Here is a 20,739-nt window from a genome sequence, read left to right as displayed (position 1 = left end):
CTGTCTGTCTACCTCCCTCCCTCTCTCTACCCCTCTCCCCTGCTCACACAACCACTCTCTCTAAAATGAAAAACTAAAAAAAGAAAAGAGAAAGATAATTCTTCTTGGTGGATGTCTAAACTGGCTCTGTGCCCTCAACAGTCCTCTCCTTGCAAGGGGATGCTCCCTCGTCACCTAAGGGCTGGTTGGCTTCCCCTGATTATCTCTGTCTCCAGAGAACAGGCCAAACTTCCAGAGCCTGAGAGTCCTTGACTGGTCTAGAACCAGATGGTCTTGTTTTCTCTCCCCCCTTTATTCACCTGACACCACCTTATCCAAGGTTTAGGATTTTTCCTTCTTTGGGCTTCTTGCTCCAAAGACAGTTGGCTTAGAGGCCAGTTTTGTTTTCCTTGGCATTTTTAATGCCCTTCAGTTCCTTGTGTTCAAGTGATAGTATTCTGTCTCCTTTCATATGGACAGTGTAATAGATTTCACTTACATTCTGACATGCAGCTCCTTTCTGAAGCTCTGCTCCCTTACCCCTTCTTCTGTGGCCTTGCTTGAGCATTCCATGGCTACAAGGGCAGGTGTGAGCCTGAGGAGGGAGCGTCTCCTCCTGGTCAGATGCATCCTTGCCAAAAGCGCATGTCAAAGCTCCCTGGATAAACCCTTTATGTTCCCAGTCCCTGGACACCTTACTTCTACCACCACTCTGGCCAGGAGTAATTAATAACTCTGCCAACTTGGTTAAAACAATGGTTTTACATCATTTATTGAATGGTGCTACAATTCAATATTGGCTCTGTCGTCTTTGCAAAAATGATGAATAAAAATTATAATTTTCATTCTGGCAGTCTCCAGTGCCTGCTCCTCCTGAAAGATCTCCAAATACTGGGGGGGTCCATTTAGGATACAAAATATTGAGTTGTAGTCCATACTCATATAACAGATATTAACACCCACAAGTTGTGTTTGCTCTTGACCCTAAGGGCAGTCTTTGCTTCCGTTTTATTGAAAATGATAGTCCTGGGGCCCCTGGGTGACTCAGTCAGTTAAGCATTCAAGGCTTGTTTTCAGCTCAGGTCATGATGTCGTGGTTCATGAGATCAAGCCCCGCACTAAACTGATAGTGCAGAGCCTGCTTGGGATTCTCTCTCTCCCTCTCTCTCTACCCCTTCCCAACTCGTGGGAATAAATGATAAACTTAAAAAAGAAAATGATAGTCCTAAGGAGAGGTCTAGGTGGCAAAGGAGATTGGATCCTCCTATAGAAGGATTGGTGTGAAGGTAAAAATGGTATCTGTGGACGTCAGCCCATTCTAACCCAACATAATATTATATCCTCTTACCTTAAAAAAAAAATACAGTGACAATTGTGATTTTTTAAATTTTGTCTTTGGTTCTACTCCCTTTTATCTGAACTATAGGGAGCGCCAGGCACCCCAGGTCTGCCAGGGCTCAGAGGTGATCCTGGATTCCATGGATTTCCAGGTGTAAAAGGTACTGTTTAGTGCACTACTCTTTAGATGCAAAGACAATGATTGTGACTTATATTTCAGGGCACACAAATGTTTACTGAACTCCTCCAGTCTCCAGTGCAAATAGGATCTTAGTTATGAGTAAAGAAGGAAGACCACCAGAACCCACCCACAGGGGTCTTAAAAATTCATGTCTTAAGGATAGAAACTATAGAAAATAAATAAATAGAATAGAATAGAATAAAATAAAATAAAATAAAATAAAATAAAATAAAATAAAATAAAAAAGTGGGTACCATTCAGAATAGTGATGTATGTTGGTTTGGGGATGGGAAACTACATCAATATTAACACTGTTGCTTTGAATTTGCTTATTTTCACATGTGTGTGTGTTATAATTTTTAAAAACTGAAAATCTAAACAAATATTTACCAAAGTGTTAATGGGGGAGGGTAAGTAAAGTTTTACATGCAAGATTTAAGTATTTGGGGTTTTTCTTGACACATGTATTATAAACAGAAGAGACATATAATTTGGGGGGCTATAAGTTTAAAATTTTCATGCACAAAAGTCTAAACTTCAGGTTTCAGAAAATATTTCTCAAATCTTCCACAAAGATGCTATGACCTTACATAAGGTTTTCAATATTATATTCGTTGTCTTCACTGACTAAATTCTTTGTCACTGCTTTTGTACAGCATATCATAGACTATACCAGTGTTAAATAGTATGTGTAGCCAAAAGGAACAAAGCCACATTTTCACAAAGGTTAAGCTTTTCCAGGTCCAAGAGAGGTCAAAGTAGAGTTCAAAGAGAGCCTTTTCAATACTTTCAACCACTGACTCTCCAAGGATCAAATTAGTTACAAATAAATCAAAGCAGATGATTCTGAGTCCCACTAGGCATTGTGGGGGAGGGTGGACATGGGGGAGGGTGGACAGGGCAGCCTGGGAATCATGTGTCCCACCTGTCACGCCCCCCCTTTCCAGAATAGGAGTATCTAAGATTGGAAAAATTATATAAAAGCCCCACTAAAGAAAAGAAACATTCTGGTCAAATATTAAGAGCTATTTACAGGGGAGATTCATGAACTCAGTTCTTTTGAAATGTGTTCTATGAAATACATTCAATTTTTCTCTTAGATTTCAGAGTAACACCACCTATCTGCTGGCACTAGTGACGGGTTTGCACTTCTTCATTTGGAAATTTTTAATCCTCAAAGGGAAAAACAATTAGGCTTCTTCTGTTGTGCATAAGTAAATATGGACATCCTCAAGTTCTGATACCAAGTGGATAATTTAGAGTGTAGTTTCCAGTTAACTTTTGATAATATATTTTATTGTATTGCTTCTATAAATGCCATGTTTAGTATTCAAGTCTTTCTAAGTAATCGAATGTAACATCTACCTTATTTCAAGAGTTTTAAAAAGAGAGTATTTCTCCAAATCGATGATTCGTGGTAAACTTTTATTCATGTCAAAGACTGTTTGGGAGAGAAATCAGATCATTTTGATAGTTTACATGAAAGCAAATATTCTATATGTGTTCATGAGAGTCCCTGATATAACTAATGGGCTCTTAATACTGCTAGAGTAGTCAGCTAAGTAGGTAATTATGGCAATTGACGTAAGCACTAGAATAGGTTTAATGTCATTTCATACTTTACCTTAAATACTAAATTCGTTTTGGAACTAAAAAAGTGAATGTCACTAACTCTTCGTCTTCAATACTAAAATACAAAATCTTAATGCCTACTTCTAGAATATATTTTTTAATAAGCATTAGGCATGATTGATTTGGCCCAAATAAAGTGTCAGAAGTTGTAGCCATTGTCACAGAGCTCCATCACCTCCAGTCGTAACTGTCGGTCCTTACAGTTGCTCATAAACCTGAAGGGCTGGGAAACCCACTGTTCTACATGGAATCACGTTGCTTTTTTTTTTTTTTTTTTTTAAGGGGAGAAAGGTAATCCAGGATTTCCGGGACTAGTTGGACCTCCAGGGCAAATTGGGCCTAAAGGACCACCCGGTAAACATTATTTCTCCTTAGTTTTGCTCTTCATGAAGAAACGGTAGCTCATCGGTGAAGCCATCATTTTCCTCTGTTCATGTCATAGGTGTACGCGGGGAACCTGGCATAGTTAAGATCATCTCCCTTCCAGGAAGCCCAGGGCCACCTGGCCCTGTTGGAGAACCAGGGATGCAAGGAGAACCTGGGCCACCGGGGCCACCGGGAATCCCAGGTGTGGAACTGGCCGGATTGACATGAATTATTAGGAAGTGATTGAACCAAACCACCTACAAAGTGCTTTGGAAGCAAACACTATTGAGTCTATTGAAAATACTGACTCTCTTGAAAACTGCTGTTCAATGTACAAGCTTAAATCCACTTTAGGCACTTAGAAGGTTTTTTTTATCATTAAGATCAAGTATTAATTCTATCTTCTCTCGCAACCATTGGTCTTAGAGCTCTTATTTCTAAACGACTGCCTGAATAAACTTGAGTTCTCTGTATGTGTAGTTTTCTCACACTTTGTAGAGCACTTGGAAGAGTAGTAAATGCAAATATACACTTAATCTCATGAGATCTTTTCAAAGTATTGGTGTACACAAGTTGAACTAAGCCCTCTGTATAGGGTTAGCATACTGTAAAAGACTTCCCGAAGGTGTTCTAAGTTTGCCTGATTTACCTGTGATATAAAAGAGACATTACTTATTACATTGATCAGTACAAGGGCATAGCAAATTCTGAACAGTGTAAAGCAAAATGCAGCACAACTTTAAACCACTGTCATTTTATTTGTTTCTAGTCTGTTCTTGAGGGTTCTTTTTCCCCCTGAGAAGTAGGGTGTAACATGTTGGATGGCCCACTGTCCCACTTTGTCCACAGCTCAGTTTGTAGGACTTTCATTGCTGAAAGTGAGGAAACCTCAGGTATCTGGGGCGACTGGCCACCCCTGTTTTATCCTCTGTGAACCATTCAACACAGTGTTGGTTTCTTGCCTAGGACCCTGCGGGCCAAGAGGTAAACCAGGCAAGGATGGAAGACCGGGAACTCCTGGGCCAATTGGGGAAAAAGGCAACAAAGGTTGTAAAGGAGAGCAAGGTAAACATATGCCTGGCTTGTTCTCTTCTCACTGAATGCTGTTTCAACATCCAGAGAAGTAGCCTCTAAATATGTGACTGTAAGAGTCATCTAGGTCTTTCAGTTTGTGTCATTCACATTAAAAGCCACGGACAAAACATTCATTTGGAAGAAGACAAAGAACCAAGAGTTATTGGAATACACCATTCTTCCTGTCTCTTAAGCGGGCAAATGTCCTCCAAATTTCTAGCCTGAGGACAAAGAAACTTCATAAAGCACTAATTCTACTTTTAGAAAGGCCGATACTGTTTTTAATTATTTATAGGAGTACTTATTTAATAATATCTACTTAGAGGAGTAGCATACAAGTATATAGTTAGAAAAAAATGCCATCTTGATATGAATAGAAGAGCAACTTAGTATCTTCATCTAGGAAAGCCATCTTTCTTTCTTTTTTTCTTTTTTTAATGCTTGTTTTTGAGAAAGAGAGAGAGAGAGAGCAGAGGAGGGGCAGAGACAGAGGGAGACACAGAATCTAAAGCAGGCTCCAAGCTGTCAACACAGAGCCCAACTTGGGGCTCGAACTCACAAACCAAGAGATCATGACCTGAGCTGAAGTCAGACGCTTAACCCACTGAGCCACCCAGGCACCTCGAGGAAAGCCATCTCTCAACTACACCATTCTGGAATACCACATGGCCAAAGAATTCACGCTTCTCCTGAAGAAGGCCCTCCTAAATATTTCAGTCTGGGTGGAGGTAAGGGAAAGCCCTGTTGCTGAACTTGGAGGGCAAAGAAGTGGGGCCTGTTGGTAACAGGACTCCTAAAATGACAAGCAGGTCTGGAAGGCTGTGGTCCAAGGCCATTTTTGCCGGCTGTAAGCAGGGTCTTCGGAACCAGAGGGAGCACACAGTTCTTAAAATTGAAGGTGTTTATGCCGGAGATGCGACGGAACGCTAGCTAGCTGGGCAAGAGACGTGCTTACGTGCACAAAACAAAGCACAGTGAGTCCTGGTGCCACACCCACCAAAACCAGAGGAATCTGAGGAAAAGGAATTCACGCTCCTGGAAACAGTGGCATGGCTCATGCCAAATTCCAAAGCAACCTTCCTGCTCAAGCCACTGGCCACAGACCCTGTGTGATGCTATACCCCTCAAGGACTTAAACTTGTTGGAAGGTAGGGGCGCCTGGGTGGCTCAGTCAGCTAAGAGTCCTACTCTTGATTTCGGCTCAGGTCATGATCTCATGGTTCGTGAGTTTGAGACCCGCATCAGGCTCCGTACTTACAGCATGGAGTCTGCTTGAGATTTTCTCTCTCCCTCTCTCTCTGCCCCTTTCCCACCCAATACTCACTCTCACTCTCAAAATAAATAAACATTTAAGAGAAGAATAAGGATCTAAGAGTTAAATAACACAGATATAAACTGAGAACCTGGCCTCCCTCTCAGAAATGCAGAATATCCTCGATCGTGCATAATTGTATAGCAGCTCACCTTAACTTCTGTCATACTCAGCTAATCATAATTCTTGGCTGCATATTTTTACTGTTCATCACATTGAAGATTTCCTGCCATTCCTTTCTAGCCTGCCAAGTTTCAGTAGATAGGTCTGTCACCACTCTGATAGGTTTCCCTTTGTATGTTAGGGCCCTTTTCTCCCTAGCTGCTTTCAAAATTCTCTCTTTGTCCTTGTATTTGGCCATTTTTACTATGATATGTCATGCAGAAGATCGATTCAAGTTACGTCTGAGGGGAGTCCTCTGAGCCTCTTGTATTTCCACATTTACTTCCTTCCCCAGGTCGGGGAAGTTCTCTGCTATAATTTGTTCCAGGACTCCTTCAGCACCTTTCCCTCTCTCTTCCTCTTCTGGGATTCCTATGATACGGATATTGTTGCGTTTGACTGTATCGCTGAGCTCTCGAATTCTTCTTTCCTGTTCCTGGATCAGTTTGTCTCTTTTTTTGTCAGCTTCTTGTTTTTCTATAATGGTGTCTTCTAAATCACTGATTCTCCTTTCTGCCTCTTCAATCCGTGCATTAGAGGCCTCTAGTTTATTATGTATCTCATTTATCGCATTTTTTAATTCTTCATGCCTATTTTTATTTTCCATTCTGTCTGTAGCCATAGTTTCTTTGATGTCCCCTATGTTTTTTTCAAGCCCAGCTATTAATTTTACCATTATTATTCTAAAATCTTGTTCAGTGATGCTGCTGATATCTGTTTTGAGCAGTTCATTAGCTGTCATTTCTTTTTGGAGTTTCTTTGGAGGAGAGGTCTTTCGTTTCGTCATTTTAGTTAGCTTTCCGGCTCTTGTTGGTTTTAAAGACCTGTTATGCTCTCTGTTTCTATGAGCACTGCTATATCCAAGAAGGCTCTTTGACTTTCCAGGGCCTATCCTTTCAGAGAGTGTTTTTTGAATGGTATCCCCTGGTCTCTCTTGTTGGGACCTTGGTTATTTTATTTTCCTATTCGTAGTGATATTTGGGACTCTCCACCTTGTGTACTCTAGCTTGTTTCTTGAGGTAGCCCTCTCAGGCAAGGATGGGCGTGGCGTGATCCAATGCCTCAGGCGGGAGTTCTGGAGTTCTGCCTCGGCGGTTGTGGGGAGGAGAGTGACGGTGCCCCAGTCCCTTCTTGAACCAAGCGCTGCTCCTCGCTTTTTTGGGCGTGTAAACTCCCCGTACCAGGGGCACAGCCGAAGTTGGTTGCACTCTTCAACCCAGGCCAGTTCCAATCTCCAAATCCCTGTCCGCGCGCCCCGCTGAAATTGCCTTAGACACAGCTTCCCAGGCAACCCCCTCGGGCAATTCCAGGCCCCCTGCCAAGCTCTGGGGGCGGAGTCAGAATCGCTGCTTCCTTCTCTGGGTCAGGCTGGTGCGCATGGGCGGGGGCTTGCCCGTAGGGTGTTCTGAGCCCGAGCCCGCGGGAGTGAGGAAAACCGGGTCCCTCTATGGCTCGTCACCCGAAACACGAACTCGCAGGCTAATTTCCCAGTTTTTAGTTCCTTGCCTTCCCTCTCGAGTCCCAGCCAGCCAGGAGCTCTTTCAGGGGCCCCAGCCGCCCAGGAGCTACAATGGCGGCAGGCGCGCCACCACTCTGAAGTCCAGCCTCCAGGAGCAGCACAAAGAAGCAGTTTGTGTGCTCAGCCCCCTCCAGGACCAGTTGGCGCGAGGGGACCTGGTGTGCAGGTATTTGGCAAGTACGGTCTTTCTATGCACCAAGCGGAGGTTTTCCCCGCTCCGAGTGGAGGTTTTTCTGTTTCGGACTCTCTCCTTTTCCCCTCTCACTCCCCGTAGAGGGTAGAGGGGGATCGCCTCCCACCCTGGAGTCTCCGATCCCAGCCCGATTTTATCTTCCCCGGTTCGCACTCACGTTAGAAGGCTCTCACAGTGGATTCTGCGTCTTTTTTCTCCCAATCTCTCAGGTTTTGTAAGGTTTCCAATGGCTTCAGATCTTTTCTGTGTGATGTATTGGCGCGAGTGCAAGTACGGAGCTCCTTACTTCTCCGCCATCTTGCCCTCCAATCTCAGCTAATCATAATTCTTGTGCAGGGACCTGTAGCATCTTTTGCTTGTGGCCAGTTATAGCTCCCTGGGAATGAGAGTGGATGTTGGGAAAAGTGAAGAATGTGTGTCTTCTCTATCTGATATATTAAAAACGTATACTTGTGGACTACTCTGGTAAGACAGGAGACTTTGACAAATTTAGATATGGCTTCTTTTTAATTTCAAACAAGGAACCAAAGCTCCCAGGTAAGATAGGGATGGTAGAGAGTCTGGAAAAAAATATAATCTTGGGGCTTTAGCAAATCCTCATGAAATGCATGGACTCCTGAGCCGAGACTCTACGGGGGTGCTCCTGACACCATGGCATGGTGGTTTGTGGGGAAACAATACCTCCTTTGACTCATGGGCCCCAAAGCCGAGTCTCTGCCCTCTCTGCATTTCTTTAGGACCCAAGGTGGGCTGGATGGAGCTTAGGGGGCAGGGGCAGTGGAAATGGATCAGGGGTCAAGAGGGGATGGAAGCGAGTGCCAATATCATAAATAATAGCTATTTGATGAAGGATAGGAGAGGAAAGAACAGGATGATGGAGAGAAAGGATAATTCTCTTGAACTTATTTAGAAAGTGACAAGTTGGAGCACCTGGCTGGCTCAGTCAGAAGAGTGTGCGACTCTTGATCCCAAGGTTGTGAGGTTGAGCCCCGCGTCGGATGTAGAGATTATTAAAAAATAATAATAGAAAGTGACAATTGTGTATTACTCTAAGTGCAAAGGGAAAAAAAAGTATACAAATTACTTACTTTGCCTTAAACTCATGTAAATTTTAAAAACCCTTACACAGTAAAAGTCTTTTCCATTCTTATTCGTCTTACTAATTAAAAACTTTCTTGAAGTTTGCACCTTTAAAAAGAGCTTTCAGTATTTTCCATGATTGTTTACTGACTTTGTCAAAAGTACTGTAGTTTTCTATTATCTCCTTGAATAGACTTTCAAATTGTAGATACTTGATTTGACTTATTTCCTCACATTGTAGGATACATTCATTGGTACCAAAAAAAAAAAAAAAAAATGCACATAAGATCTACCAGATGCAGGCTGCTATGCTGGGCACCACAGAATGCAAAGATAAAAAAGACCTGATCTTGGGGCACCTGGGTGGCTCAGTCAGTTGAGCGTCCAACTTTGGCTCAGGTCATGATCTCATGGTTTGTGGATTTGAGCCCCAGGTTGGGCTCTGTGCTGACAGCTCGGAGCCTGGAGCCTGCTTCGGATTCTGTGTCTCCCTCTCTCTCTGTCCCTCCCCCACTCACACTGACTCTCTCTCTCTCTCTCTCAAAAATAAACATTAAAAAATTCTTTGGAAAAAAAAAAAAACACCTGATCTTAAAAACTCATCATACGATATACACAACTATTTAAAAGGCATTGTGTGATAAACTAGTCAACATTTAATATTGTGTGGCCATTTTGTAAGCCATTGTTATTTCAGGACTCCTTTAACTCCTTAGGGGCCTAACAAATATACAGAAACATTTAAATCAGTACTTCTGGGAAATGAGTTTGAGGTTTTGTTTGTATTGCAACATGTATACTGTGTTTTTCAAGGACCCCCTGGATTGGACGGACTGCCTGGCTTGAAGGGGAAACCTGGAGACATTGGAGCACCCGCAACCCCAACAACCGTGAGAGGCTTTATCTTCACCAGGCACAGTCAGACCACAGCGATCCCTTCCTGCCCAGAAGGGACACAGCCTCTCTATAGCGGGTTCTCTCTTCTTTTTGTACAAGGAAATGAACAAGCCCACGGACAAGACCTGGGTAACGTCCAAGTCCTTGCTCTTCAGTCATGTTCTTCTGTATACAGGTCATGAGTGTTCACAGCCCGGGGTACTTCTTTCTGAAGCTCAGTGTAAACATCCTTGAGTGCCTTACGGCGCTTTTTGAAGAGAGTGAATAAGAACACAGGTCTGATGTCTAATTTTCATTCTGGAATGTAAAGCTCTGGAAGGAGCCTTTCTCACGATTGTTGATCTAGCTCAGCCTGTTGAATGCAAACAATTTTTACTTAGATCACCTGTTTGCTTTTTAATCTTAAAAGTATCATCTTTTCTCAAGCTTTGTCTAGTTATTAGCTATTATATGTGTATGAAGAACCGGGAATATTTTGAAGCAGAGACATTTACCAACAGACCTCTACCAGTCTCCAAGTGCTAGGCTCATTAGAAAGGGTCACAGGAAGCTTTAAGGGTGGGAGAAGGACGATTTGTTTGCTTGTGGGATCTTTCATTTCTATCACTGTTCAAACTTCACAGTAACACATTGTGCAAATAACTATTGTGCTGCCTTTCTCGTTTTTGCCATAGCTTGTCTGAATCTGCCTCTAGCTAGCAACGATACTCAGAATGATTTTAATTTACCAACAGTGACACTCAGTCTGATGTTTTGTTAGGAACCCTTGGCAGCTGCCTGCAGCGGTTTACGACAATGCCATTCTTGTTCTGTAACATCAACGATGTGTGTAACTTTGCATCTCGAAATGATTATTCCTACTGGCTGTCAACACCGGCTCCGATGCCAATGAATATGGCGCCAATTACTGGCAGGGCCTTGGAGCCTTATATTAGCAGGTAAAAAATATAATCCCTTCGTTTTGTGACGGGACCAGGTGAATCACTTCATTTGTAACAGACCAGGCAGCGAGCGCATCGCGGTGCGGGAGAGTAGGGCTGCCGCCATATTCTTTTCTTCATGTTCCAGATGCACCGTCTGTGAAGGTCCTGCGCTGGCCATAGCTGTCCACAGCCAGACCACTGACATTCCCTCATGTCCTCAGGGCTGGATTTCTCTCTGGAAAGGATTTTCTTTTATCATGGTAAGGAGGGCAGGAGCAGCAAAGTCATAGTAAAGATTGCCCTAAGAATCTTACATGGGACTGGGTGAAAGGTGGCCCCCCAGAAAGGAAGCCAACTGATGTCAGTGCACACAGCATGCTGTGGACATTTGCTTGAAAATCTAGAAAGATACTCTTTTAAAGTGCAGTGGTTTTTTTGTAAATAAAGGAGCATTTTAAAAAGTGACTTTACCCACAAATTCTAAATCAGGTGAATAGTAACACCATATTAGTAATGGAATACGTGGCAGCTGTTTTATATAGATCCTCTATAATCCTTAGGGAACCTAAAGGTGATTTCTATCATCTGCTGTTTTATAAGTAAGAATGAAGTCATTTCCCCCAAGGTCTTCACTAGTTTATCACAACTAGTAAGTGATAAAGCTAGGATCTGAACCTGAGTCTGTCTGCTCCTAAATTCTTTGCCTTACACGGTGCCCCTTTGACATTCCTATGAAGATGGGAACCAAGAGAAGGTTCCTTTTAAAGAGATTCCCCAGATGTGAGTGCTAAATGAAGAAATCTATGGACTGATCCATCAGTGATTGTGATAGCTACATATATGTGGTTGGAGGTTATTCATATTTTGTGTAGTATCATTTGTGATACATTACCCCCCCCTTCTTTACTCACAGACATCCATTCATTCAACCATTAATTCAGCAAGTATTTATTGAACACCAACCAAGTGCCAGCACTGTTCTAAGCACTAGGATACCAACAAGGAACCAAAGTTCTTGCTCTCATGGAACTTCTCTCCTAGTGGGGAAGGTAGACAAAAAGCAAGAAGACAAAATAACCATTCTAGTAATGAGTTCAGATTGGGATCAGTACTATTGAAGGAAATAAGGCAAGATAAGGAAAGAGACTGTGAAAGGGGCATCAAGGAAAGCCTTCTTCAGGTTATATTTAAGCAGGTCCCTGAACCATGAGAACAAGCTAGCTGAGGAAAAGGAGCATTCCAGGCAGAATAAATCACTGTTCCTTTCTTTTTGATCACTATACCTGAACTTGGAAGGTACCTAGAGTATTAGCAAATCTGGGTAAAGAAGCATAAGAAGTTTAATTCATGCTATTTTTTTTCTTACTGTCTATTAATCCCCCAAAAAATAGAGCACTGAAAACTTGAACTCCATGCACAGAATTCTTACTCAGATATTTTTATCGTGACAGTTCACAAGTGCAGGTTCTGAGGGCGCAGGTCAGGCGCTGGCCTCCCCCGGGTCCTGCCTGGAAGAATTCCGAGCCAGTCCATTTATAGAATGTCACGGAAGAGGAACGTGCAACTACTACTCAAATTCCTACAGTTTCTGGTTGGCTTCATTAAACCCCAAAAGAATGTTCAGGTAACTATTCAAAGTCAAGTTTAACCCAATGACTCAACTGCAGAACTGTTCAGAGGTTGCCATGTTAGATTTTCGTTACCTGGGTGTTGATGAACTCACATTTGAAATATCTCCTCATGCCAACAAAATCCGTTTGGCTTGGTACTCCCAGTGACAAGTGTCCTACACTGGACAAGTATTCATGGTTTTGTACTACGGCATTAATGAAGACCCCAAAATGTGATTTCTGTCACCACCAACTACTTTTAACATTTGTATATGAACTTCTAGCAAGTGACTGAACAAAACCACTAAATGATCTGCTACTCTTTTTTTTTTTTAATGTTTTATTTCTGAGACAGAGAGAGAGAGAGAGAGAGAGAGAGAGAGAAAGTGCGACAGCAAGCAGGGAGGGTCAGAGAGAGAGGGAGACACAGAATCCGAAGCAGGCTCCAGCCTCTGACCTAGCTGTCAGCACAGAGCCCAACGCGGGGCTCGAACCCACGAACCGTGAGATCATGACCTGTGCCGAAGTCGGACGCTTAACCGACTGAGCCGCCCAGGTGCCCCAGTGATCTGCTGCTTTTAATTTACTGCACTGGCAGACTTGTGAGTTATACAGACCATGTAAATGGTAAAGGTGGTTTTTATTACAAAAAAGAGGATTTGTAAGTTCGCATCGCAGCCTACATTTCCTTAGTGCTGCTGAAACACAACTAAGTTATAAAATGTCATATGTCCCTTCACAGAAATATACCTCCTGTAATAGAGTTTGATGTACTCCAGTAGTTATTAATAAACCTCAAAGCCAGCAAGGATTCCCTTTTTATCTGTATATTGATGAGATTTTTTTGTTTGCATTTTTTGCTTTTATTTCAGAAAACCTATCCCATCAACTGTGAAAGCTGGAGAGTTAGAAAAGATAATAAGTCGCTGTCGGGTGTGCATGAAGAGAAGACAATGAAGAAAATAAAAAGAAAACAGAACTGTTCTTTTTTGTCCTAAGTGACCAAGTAATGGTGCAGAACATGCACTTATTTGGGAATTTTTCTCTAACCAAACATTATGGTTCTGTGATGACTTAGTACAAAGTTTCTATTTGTTTCCCCACACAACAAAGCATTTCTTCTAAGTCAGTTCTGCCATTCATCTGTGCGCTTGCAAAGTTTCCTATACCAAGGCCGACTTGTCCAAAAATACCACTGAAATCATATTCCATTTGTATCCAGTGCACTAGCTGCATAGCGACTGTATAAAGTCTGATGCCACCGGTTAATTGGATTCTCAAGATGTGCCCCCTTCTAGTCCAGTCTTTGAGACTCAGGGAGGCTAAATCACTTTTAGATTGTGCCACCAGCCCCCCCTAAAATTTTAGCCCCTGAGACTGGAAGGAATTGGGGGCAGGTAGAGTAATAGAGCCTCATGAATTGGACTGGACTTTCAGACCCATTCAGCAACTTAAGGCCTGAGGAAACCAGCACTGAACCAAGGTTCATGGATATTCTAGGGCTCTTTCAAATGTACCCGAGACTAAGGCCAAAATGCGGTTTCATTTTTTTTAAAAGATTTGTTTTTCCACTGAGTTCATTTCACTGCAGCAATACTGCTTGTGTTCAAATTGTTACCCTTGCTGAATTAATTTTAATAGGATGATGTTATACACATACTCTGCCATGTATCTAACTTCCTTTTTATCAGGTCACCCACACAAATAGCAAGGACACCACTTATTCGATGTGCACTTTAACCCCATCCCTATAGATGTTGAGAAAACTTAAGACATTTGTTGGCTAACTAGGCCCAAAGTACTTTTCCTTTGCTGTGATCCATTCATATTTCATTTAACCTGAGTATTTCCAGATTAATTCCCTGGCTATTTGTCTCATTCTTTTTTGTAAAAAAAAAAAAAAATGTGTTTTATATTACATATTCTTACCAACCATGTTGAAAGAGTTGTGTAAAAATCTTAATGTACAAATTGTATAGCTTGGCAGATATATGTCTTAAAGTTTGCTTTTCTGTGTGTTGATACATTCCCAAGGTAACTTAATTCAACTGAAGGAGCATTTCTGTCAGCACCAAGCCACGCCCCAGGCACGGTGCTAAATTATAGATAGTAAGGGGGAAAAAAAGAGACTTGGTTTTGATCTGCTATCCCAGAAGAGGTAATTAACATACTGTTGCTGTTAAGAATCCCACATATCTGAATTGTGGGGTTTTTTCCCCCTTTTCTTCCTTTGTCGCTGTTCTTCACTGTTCTTATCTTGCCATCATCATAATTCAGTAGGCTTCTGTAAAGGTTTACAAATGAGATCTTTGCCCAGGGAAAACCCAGGATAGCTAGCTTCTCTTGGGTATTGCAGAAGCCAGGTAGGAACAATGTTAAGCAAACAAAGATCTGCAAAACTCTAGAAACCACTTGTACTTGATGGCAGCATTATTTGATGGATCTCAGAGGCCAGGTATCCTGAGGCAAAGCTCTGAAGATGCCACTTGATCTCCCCAGGTGGCCTTGGTGGTGCTGATCTCCAAATTCAGGTTATTGCTTGTCTCAGTTGCCTTCTAAGTGAAGGTGTGACTGCAGAGGACAGCGCACACTGTGACCAGAGTTCACATCCTTCACTGCTCACGTGACTCCCGTCAAGCCATTTTTACATTTAAACATTATGAAGTGCATTTTACTTAGACGCACCTCACATTAAGACTTTTTTGCTCTACAAAATATCCTAGTGTCCCACTTGTACAATAATGGCATATGGGGCTAACTGATGTCCGCAAACCCTCTGTAGGCCAGCAGTTCTCAAAGTTCTCAAAGTGTGGTCCCTGAACCAGCTGCCATCAGCAGCATCTGGGAACTTGCTACAAATGCACGTTTTAGGGCGCACCTCAGACCTACAGAATCAGAAACTCTAGGGGGTAAAATGTGCATTTTCACAAGCACTCCAGGTGATTGCCAAAGCACTCAATATTAGGAACAAGCACTGGAGGCCAACAGCCAAGAAGTGATTCTGCAGACAGTTACCTGGCACCTCAGGCTACAACTGCCCCATCTGTGCCCAGAAGATCGGCTAATTTTACTAACAGGTCAGAAGCCCTAGATTGGTGCTACAGTCAAATGACTGGCCTCTGCTTATCCAAGCCTCTGTCACCTGTTGCCCTCTTATCAGTGTTTAACTTCTGAGGAAGACAGGTGATACTAAAGCCTTACATTCCAATGAAGCCCTATTCACAGCTGCTCCGCCATACGTCATAACGCCACACGTCATACATCTAAGACTGAGCATTGAAACACAGCTCCCCTGCCTCACTTTCCAGATGCCTAGGAGTAGCTTATAATGTTATGAAGATTTACCTTTGTAGATAAACTGTAAATAACTTGTTTCTTTTAAAATTGGGGCTTCAACTTTGGAATTTCACAGTGTGCTAAAATAATGGATTTCTCAGAGGTCTTTTTGCAAGGTAAACATTATTAAGTAACTTATTTATAAAAGTATTACAATAATGCTACATTTGAATTTCAGTGCTAATTTAACTTACAAAGATTTCTCTATGCAGCAAATGTAACTTACTGCAACTAAACTTAATTTAATGTTTACTCTATAACCAAAAAAATATATTTAAAATATATTGAATATTTTATATTATTATATCCTGACAACATTACAATATTGTAATGTACTAATATTTCTGTAATTATAGCTAAAATTATTTTATTGTATTGTCTAAAAATAAAACTGGAAAAATGATATCTGGTCTTATTTTTTTCATATTGGAAATAATTTTTTGAGTTGTAAAAATAATGTATGTTCACTGTAAAAAACAACACACAATACAAACTTATGAAGAATATAAAAATTGCCATGTCCTAACCCATCACGTTCACCCAAGATAATTAAGGTATATGGCCTTCCAGATTTTTCCCTGTAAATATGTCTTTAAACAACATTGGGATAAAACCATGCTGTTTTGTTACCAGATTTTTTTTTAACTTAACACTCTGTGGACATATTTTCACATCAATAGACAAGAACTAATCATTACTTACACCATAGTCCATTGCATGGATTTACTACATAAAAGTCAATGAATCCCCAACTGATTGACACTTGATTTAGTTTTATTATGAACATATTGTACATATTTCTTTTTTAATTTTTAGAGAGAGAGTGAGAGCACACAAGCAGGAGAGAGGAACAGAGGGAGAGAGAGACAGAAAGAGAATCTCATGCAGGCTCCATGCTCAGTGTGAAGCCCAACATGGGGCTCAATCCCATAACCTTGGGATCATGACCTGGGCTGAAATCAAGAGTTGGACGCTTTAATGAATGAGCTACCCAGGCACTCCCTATGGTACATATATTTCACATTTTGCTGTTATTTCCTCAGGATCAATCTCTAGAAGGAAAATGATGGAATCAAAGAACTCCCACCATTTTGGTCTTCGATATACAAACAAAAATGTTCTCCAGGAAGGTTGTTAGGATTTCAAGCTGTATCAACAACATAAACACCCATCTCTTTATGCTTTTATCAATTCTGGATATTGCTGTTCTTTTACGATTTTTGCCTATCCCGTCTTAATTTACATTCTCCTCACTACCAAGGATGCTGCAGATTTGTCACATTTAATGAGTATTTGCTTTATTAGTGCTTGTTTCAGTTTTCCTATGAAAGGCCTGACCATATCTTCGCTCATTTTCTATTAGGGTGTTTAAGAAATTTCTACCATCGGTAAAAAAAAAATCTATAGATTATAGAAATTATGAGTCACACCTTTTAACGTTTCTCATTTATAATACAAATACTCCTCATTCATGGAAACATGTTCATAAAATTTTAAATGTAGAGAGATGGAAAGAGGAATGCTTTTCATATACAAAATACGAAATTTTGTAAGTAAGGAACTTTCAGGCTGTGTTAAATGGCAATCAAAATAATCAATGGGAGAAGGTGAATGAACAGGAATCCTGGGTAAGAGTTCTAGAAGACAAAGAAAATTCTTGCTCAAGGGGCGCCTGGGTGGCTCAGTCAGTTAAGTTTTTGACTTCAGCTCAGGTCATGATCTCACAGTTTGTGAGTTCAAGCCCTGTGTCGGGCTCTGTGCTGACAGCTCAGAGCCTGGAGCCTGCTTCGGTTTCTGTGTTTCCCTATCTCCCTTCCCCTCCCCCACTCATGCTCTGTCTCTATCTCTCCCGGAAATAAATATACATAAAAAAAAAAAAGGAAATTCTTGCTCAAATACACATTTTAGAAATATTCTTATAATTGGGTCAAAAAATCTAAATTGAAAATATTTTGAGCCAAAAAAAATGTTTATTTAAATGAACTTATTTTTACTGCACTGGCAAGTAGAGGAATTGATGACAGTGGTCATTCTCTCTGTACTTACAAGCCTGTTTAGAAGCAAAGTAGTGATCAGTCTCTAACGGATTCTTAGCAACCTCCTGCAAGGGCACCTGCAGACTACTAACAGTGCCGAGGTCACCTCACCCTGTTCCCAGCTCCGCCTACCGGAAACTGAGAAACAACCAAACACAGTAAAAAGTAAATAATTTTGAATAACCAGACGAAATCTATGCATTCACATAAACATGACCCTCTCTGGGGGTTTGAAGACTCTACGGAAAAAATGCTGACATTGCTCAAAGAGTTTTTAGAACTGTTGCTTTGGAATTATCTTGAATTACAGTTTATCAGCCAACCAGGAAATAGGTCTTATCATTTTACACCCACGACCGTTCCACAGAAGACATCCAGATGAGTGAGACACTGACCTTGGTCTCAAACACAGAACTTCATCTGGTAGCAAAAAATAAGATGAATACATAGATTAGTTATAATACTGGACAGAATGCTGCGTTATAAGAAATGATAAATAATGGTTCAAAAGTTGGGGCCTCAGGAAATAATTTATAAAAGAAGGAATATTTTAGGTGGCCCTTTAAGGCTAGTTAAGATTTCAAGAAGCAAAAGGTCGTCAGAGGCAGGAAAGCATTCCAGATGTCAGGAATAGTATGGATAAGGGTAGGTAGTTAGAAAAGCATGAAGCTATCTCAGAGAATAATTAGTGGTCAAGAATACATAGAATATAAGAATATACATGGAATACATAATACATGGACTATATGTATTCTCTTTATATGGGAACATCACATGTGCATACATACACAAACAGTGGTAAATGAAGTGGCATAGTAGGGATTAGGGCCATATTAGGTAGAATTTCAAATACCAGGTTTTAACTTGTACTTCACTGACTGGTATAAGAGCCAGTTAAGATTCTGACAAAAGAAAACAATCATATAAATGGTAACCTAAAAGACGTAGTGTCTTATATACTGCCCTTTGCCAGGCTACTTCATAATTTCAAGTGTTTTTAATGAACTATAGAAATAAATTATAGTCTTATTTCAAGTGTTTTTAAAAATTAGTAGATTGCTCTTATGGACTCCTGAATTGTAGAGAACTATAAATCATCAATTTCTTTTAAACCTGGGGCTTCAAATTTGGGTTGTCTCAGTTTGCAAGATTAGGTTCTTTGTAAATCCAGACTCTAGTTAAGAATTAGAAGGAAGGGGCGCCTGGGTGGCTTAGTCGGTTAAGCGTCCGACTTTTGCTTAGGTCATGATCTCGCGGTTCGTGGGTTCGAGCCCCGCGTCGGGCTCTGTGCTGACTGCCAGCTCGGAGCCTGGAGCCTGTTTCAGTCTGTGACTCCCTCTCTCTCTGACCCTCCCCTGCTCAAGCTGTCTCTCTCTATCTCTCCTGGAAATAAGTAAAACATTTAAAAAAAAAAAAAAAAAGAATTAGAAGGAAAACGGGATTGGAAATGGGGAGGCCAGTTCAAAGCTCATCAGCCCAGATGATGGGTAACGGTCTAGCAGGGGGAACAGGATGGACAGAGAAAGTGGACAGTTGGCATTGAGGTGGGGGAATCTGAAGGAGGGGGGGGGCCTTGGGAGACCGTGAAAGATGACTTTAGAATTTTGAAACTTGGTGACTAGAAAAATAATCTTGCCATGAACTAAAAAAGAAAATTCAGGGAAAGGTATCTGAACTGGGAAGAAGGCGAAAATTTGAGTTTGAAACCTTGCTGGGATCAAAACTCCAAAGGGGCACTTATGAAGCATTGGCTAGACTTAGTACGACAGGATGAGACTGAACGGATGTGTTATTTACATGTACATGATGCCATCTCTTCCCCACAAAATATGAGGCAATTGTGAGTGCAAGATAGTCAGTGATGGATTGAATCATAAATAGGAATGTCCACATTAACTAAGGAAGGAAACGAAGTCCCAGCATGAATGAAGCATTATCACAAAAATAAGGGAGCAGTTTCCAGGTAAGGGAGAGGATTTTTTTTTCCTTGAGCATCTACTACCAGTGTTTGGTGATTTCATGTACCACACTGACTTATTTAACAGAATCAAATGATTCTGGAAGATTGAGAATGATCAGAATTAAGGAAGAAGACTTTGGATTTGGCAACTGGTTCACAACCTTCATTTGAAAAGTTATTTCAAACGTTTTTCTTGTGGGGAGTGAACAGGAGTAAAACGCAACTTGCAAGTAATTAAGAAGTGGAAGGGTGCGGGTAAAAGCAGCAAGGCCCCCTCATTTCTAAAAGTTTTCGGTCCCAGAGGGCTTACCCACCTAGGTCTCTATCTTTCCCCCAAAAGGTTGGCTTGGAACGACTGATCACTCCTAAAATCAATCTATTCTTACGAAAGGATGATTTGCCACTATTATAAGTGGCCCCAGGAATATGAATTCTCAAAGTGTTTCCCAAATGATTTTGTAGAATAGTAACATCTTTGGAACACCTTTAGATTCTAGAGAAGTACCTACTCATGTGTATGTCCTTGTTGGGCTCTTTGTTAAAACCCAGGCATATAAAATACTCCGCGAGTTGTCTTCAGTCCGTACCAATGTAGGGGAGCAGGATACTGAATTTCCCGAGGGAAAAGGTGGAAGTTTGGTGTTTAGATCCAGAGAGGGCTCTCTGGAGGCTAAACAAGGCTGCTAACTTCTCTTTTTCCAGCATTCTCATCTTCAAGGATTAGAGGAGCCAGTCAGGTTGCAACCGTTAAGAAAGACATCTAATAATTAGACGACGCGACAAGAAATCAAAATTAGAGCGTGGATCACCACCAGAGTTGGCGAAATATACAGATTATTAGGCCTCACACGACAGAGATTTTGGTGCAGATAGTGCTGAAAAACAGGCTTATTAACTGGCTACCGAAGGTTTACCTTGTAAACACGTTAAGTCTTAAAGATCACGAATTCCCATAAAGTTTAAACGCGGACCAATCTCGTACCGCAGGTGCTTTGTTGCCTGCGGTGGGCATTCTTTGCCCTCAACAAAGATGTTCCTGAATCGCCGTCGCACTGCCCCCGTTCCCGTGCGTGAGCCTCACGTCCGCCCTTCCTCGCGTCACATGACCACGAACTTGCCTCAGCTACGGCTCCTGGCAAGG

General features: G+C 41.4%; 1 protein-coding gene across 1 annotated transcript in view; it reads left to right on the top strand.

The window, feature by feature from the left end:
- COL4A3 (collagen type IV alpha 3 chain) overlaps window positions 1-13,223 on the top strand; it is a 136,128-nt gene extending 122,905 nt beyond the window's left edge. Inside the window, exons 44-52 of the mRNA XM_039257611.1 lie at window positions 1,406-1,478; window positions 3,413-3,484; window positions 3,573-3,698; window positions 4,463-4,561; window positions 9,650-9,862; window positions 10,494-10,671; window positions 10,802-10,916; window positions 12,108-12,280; window positions 13,139-13,223. Coding sequence (XP_039113542.1) covers window positions 1,406-1,478; window positions 3,413-3,484; window positions 3,573-3,698; window positions 4,463-4,561; window positions 9,650-9,862; window positions 10,494-10,671; window positions 10,802-10,916; window positions 12,108-12,280; window positions 13,139-13,223 — 1,134 coding nt within the window. The remainder of the gene's footprint in view (window positions 1-1,405; window positions 1,479-3,412; window positions 3,485-3,572; window positions 3,699-4,462; window positions 4,562-9,649; window positions 9,863-10,493; window positions 10,672-10,801; window positions 10,917-12,107; window positions 12,281-13,138) is intronic.
- Window positions 13,224-20,739: the final 7,516 nt, after the last annotated feature.

Source organism: Hyaena hyaena, unplaced genomic scaffold (assembly GCF_003009895.1).
Source record: "Hyaena hyaena isolate Hyena2069 unplaced genomic scaffold, ASM300989v1 scaffold_628, whole genome shotgun sequence".
NCBI lineage: Eukaryota > Metazoa > Chordata > Mammalia > Carnivora > Hyaenidae > Hyaena > Hyaena hyaena.
Note: the sequence above shows the minus strand (reverse complement) of the source record. Positions and strands in the feature narration are given on the sequence as shown.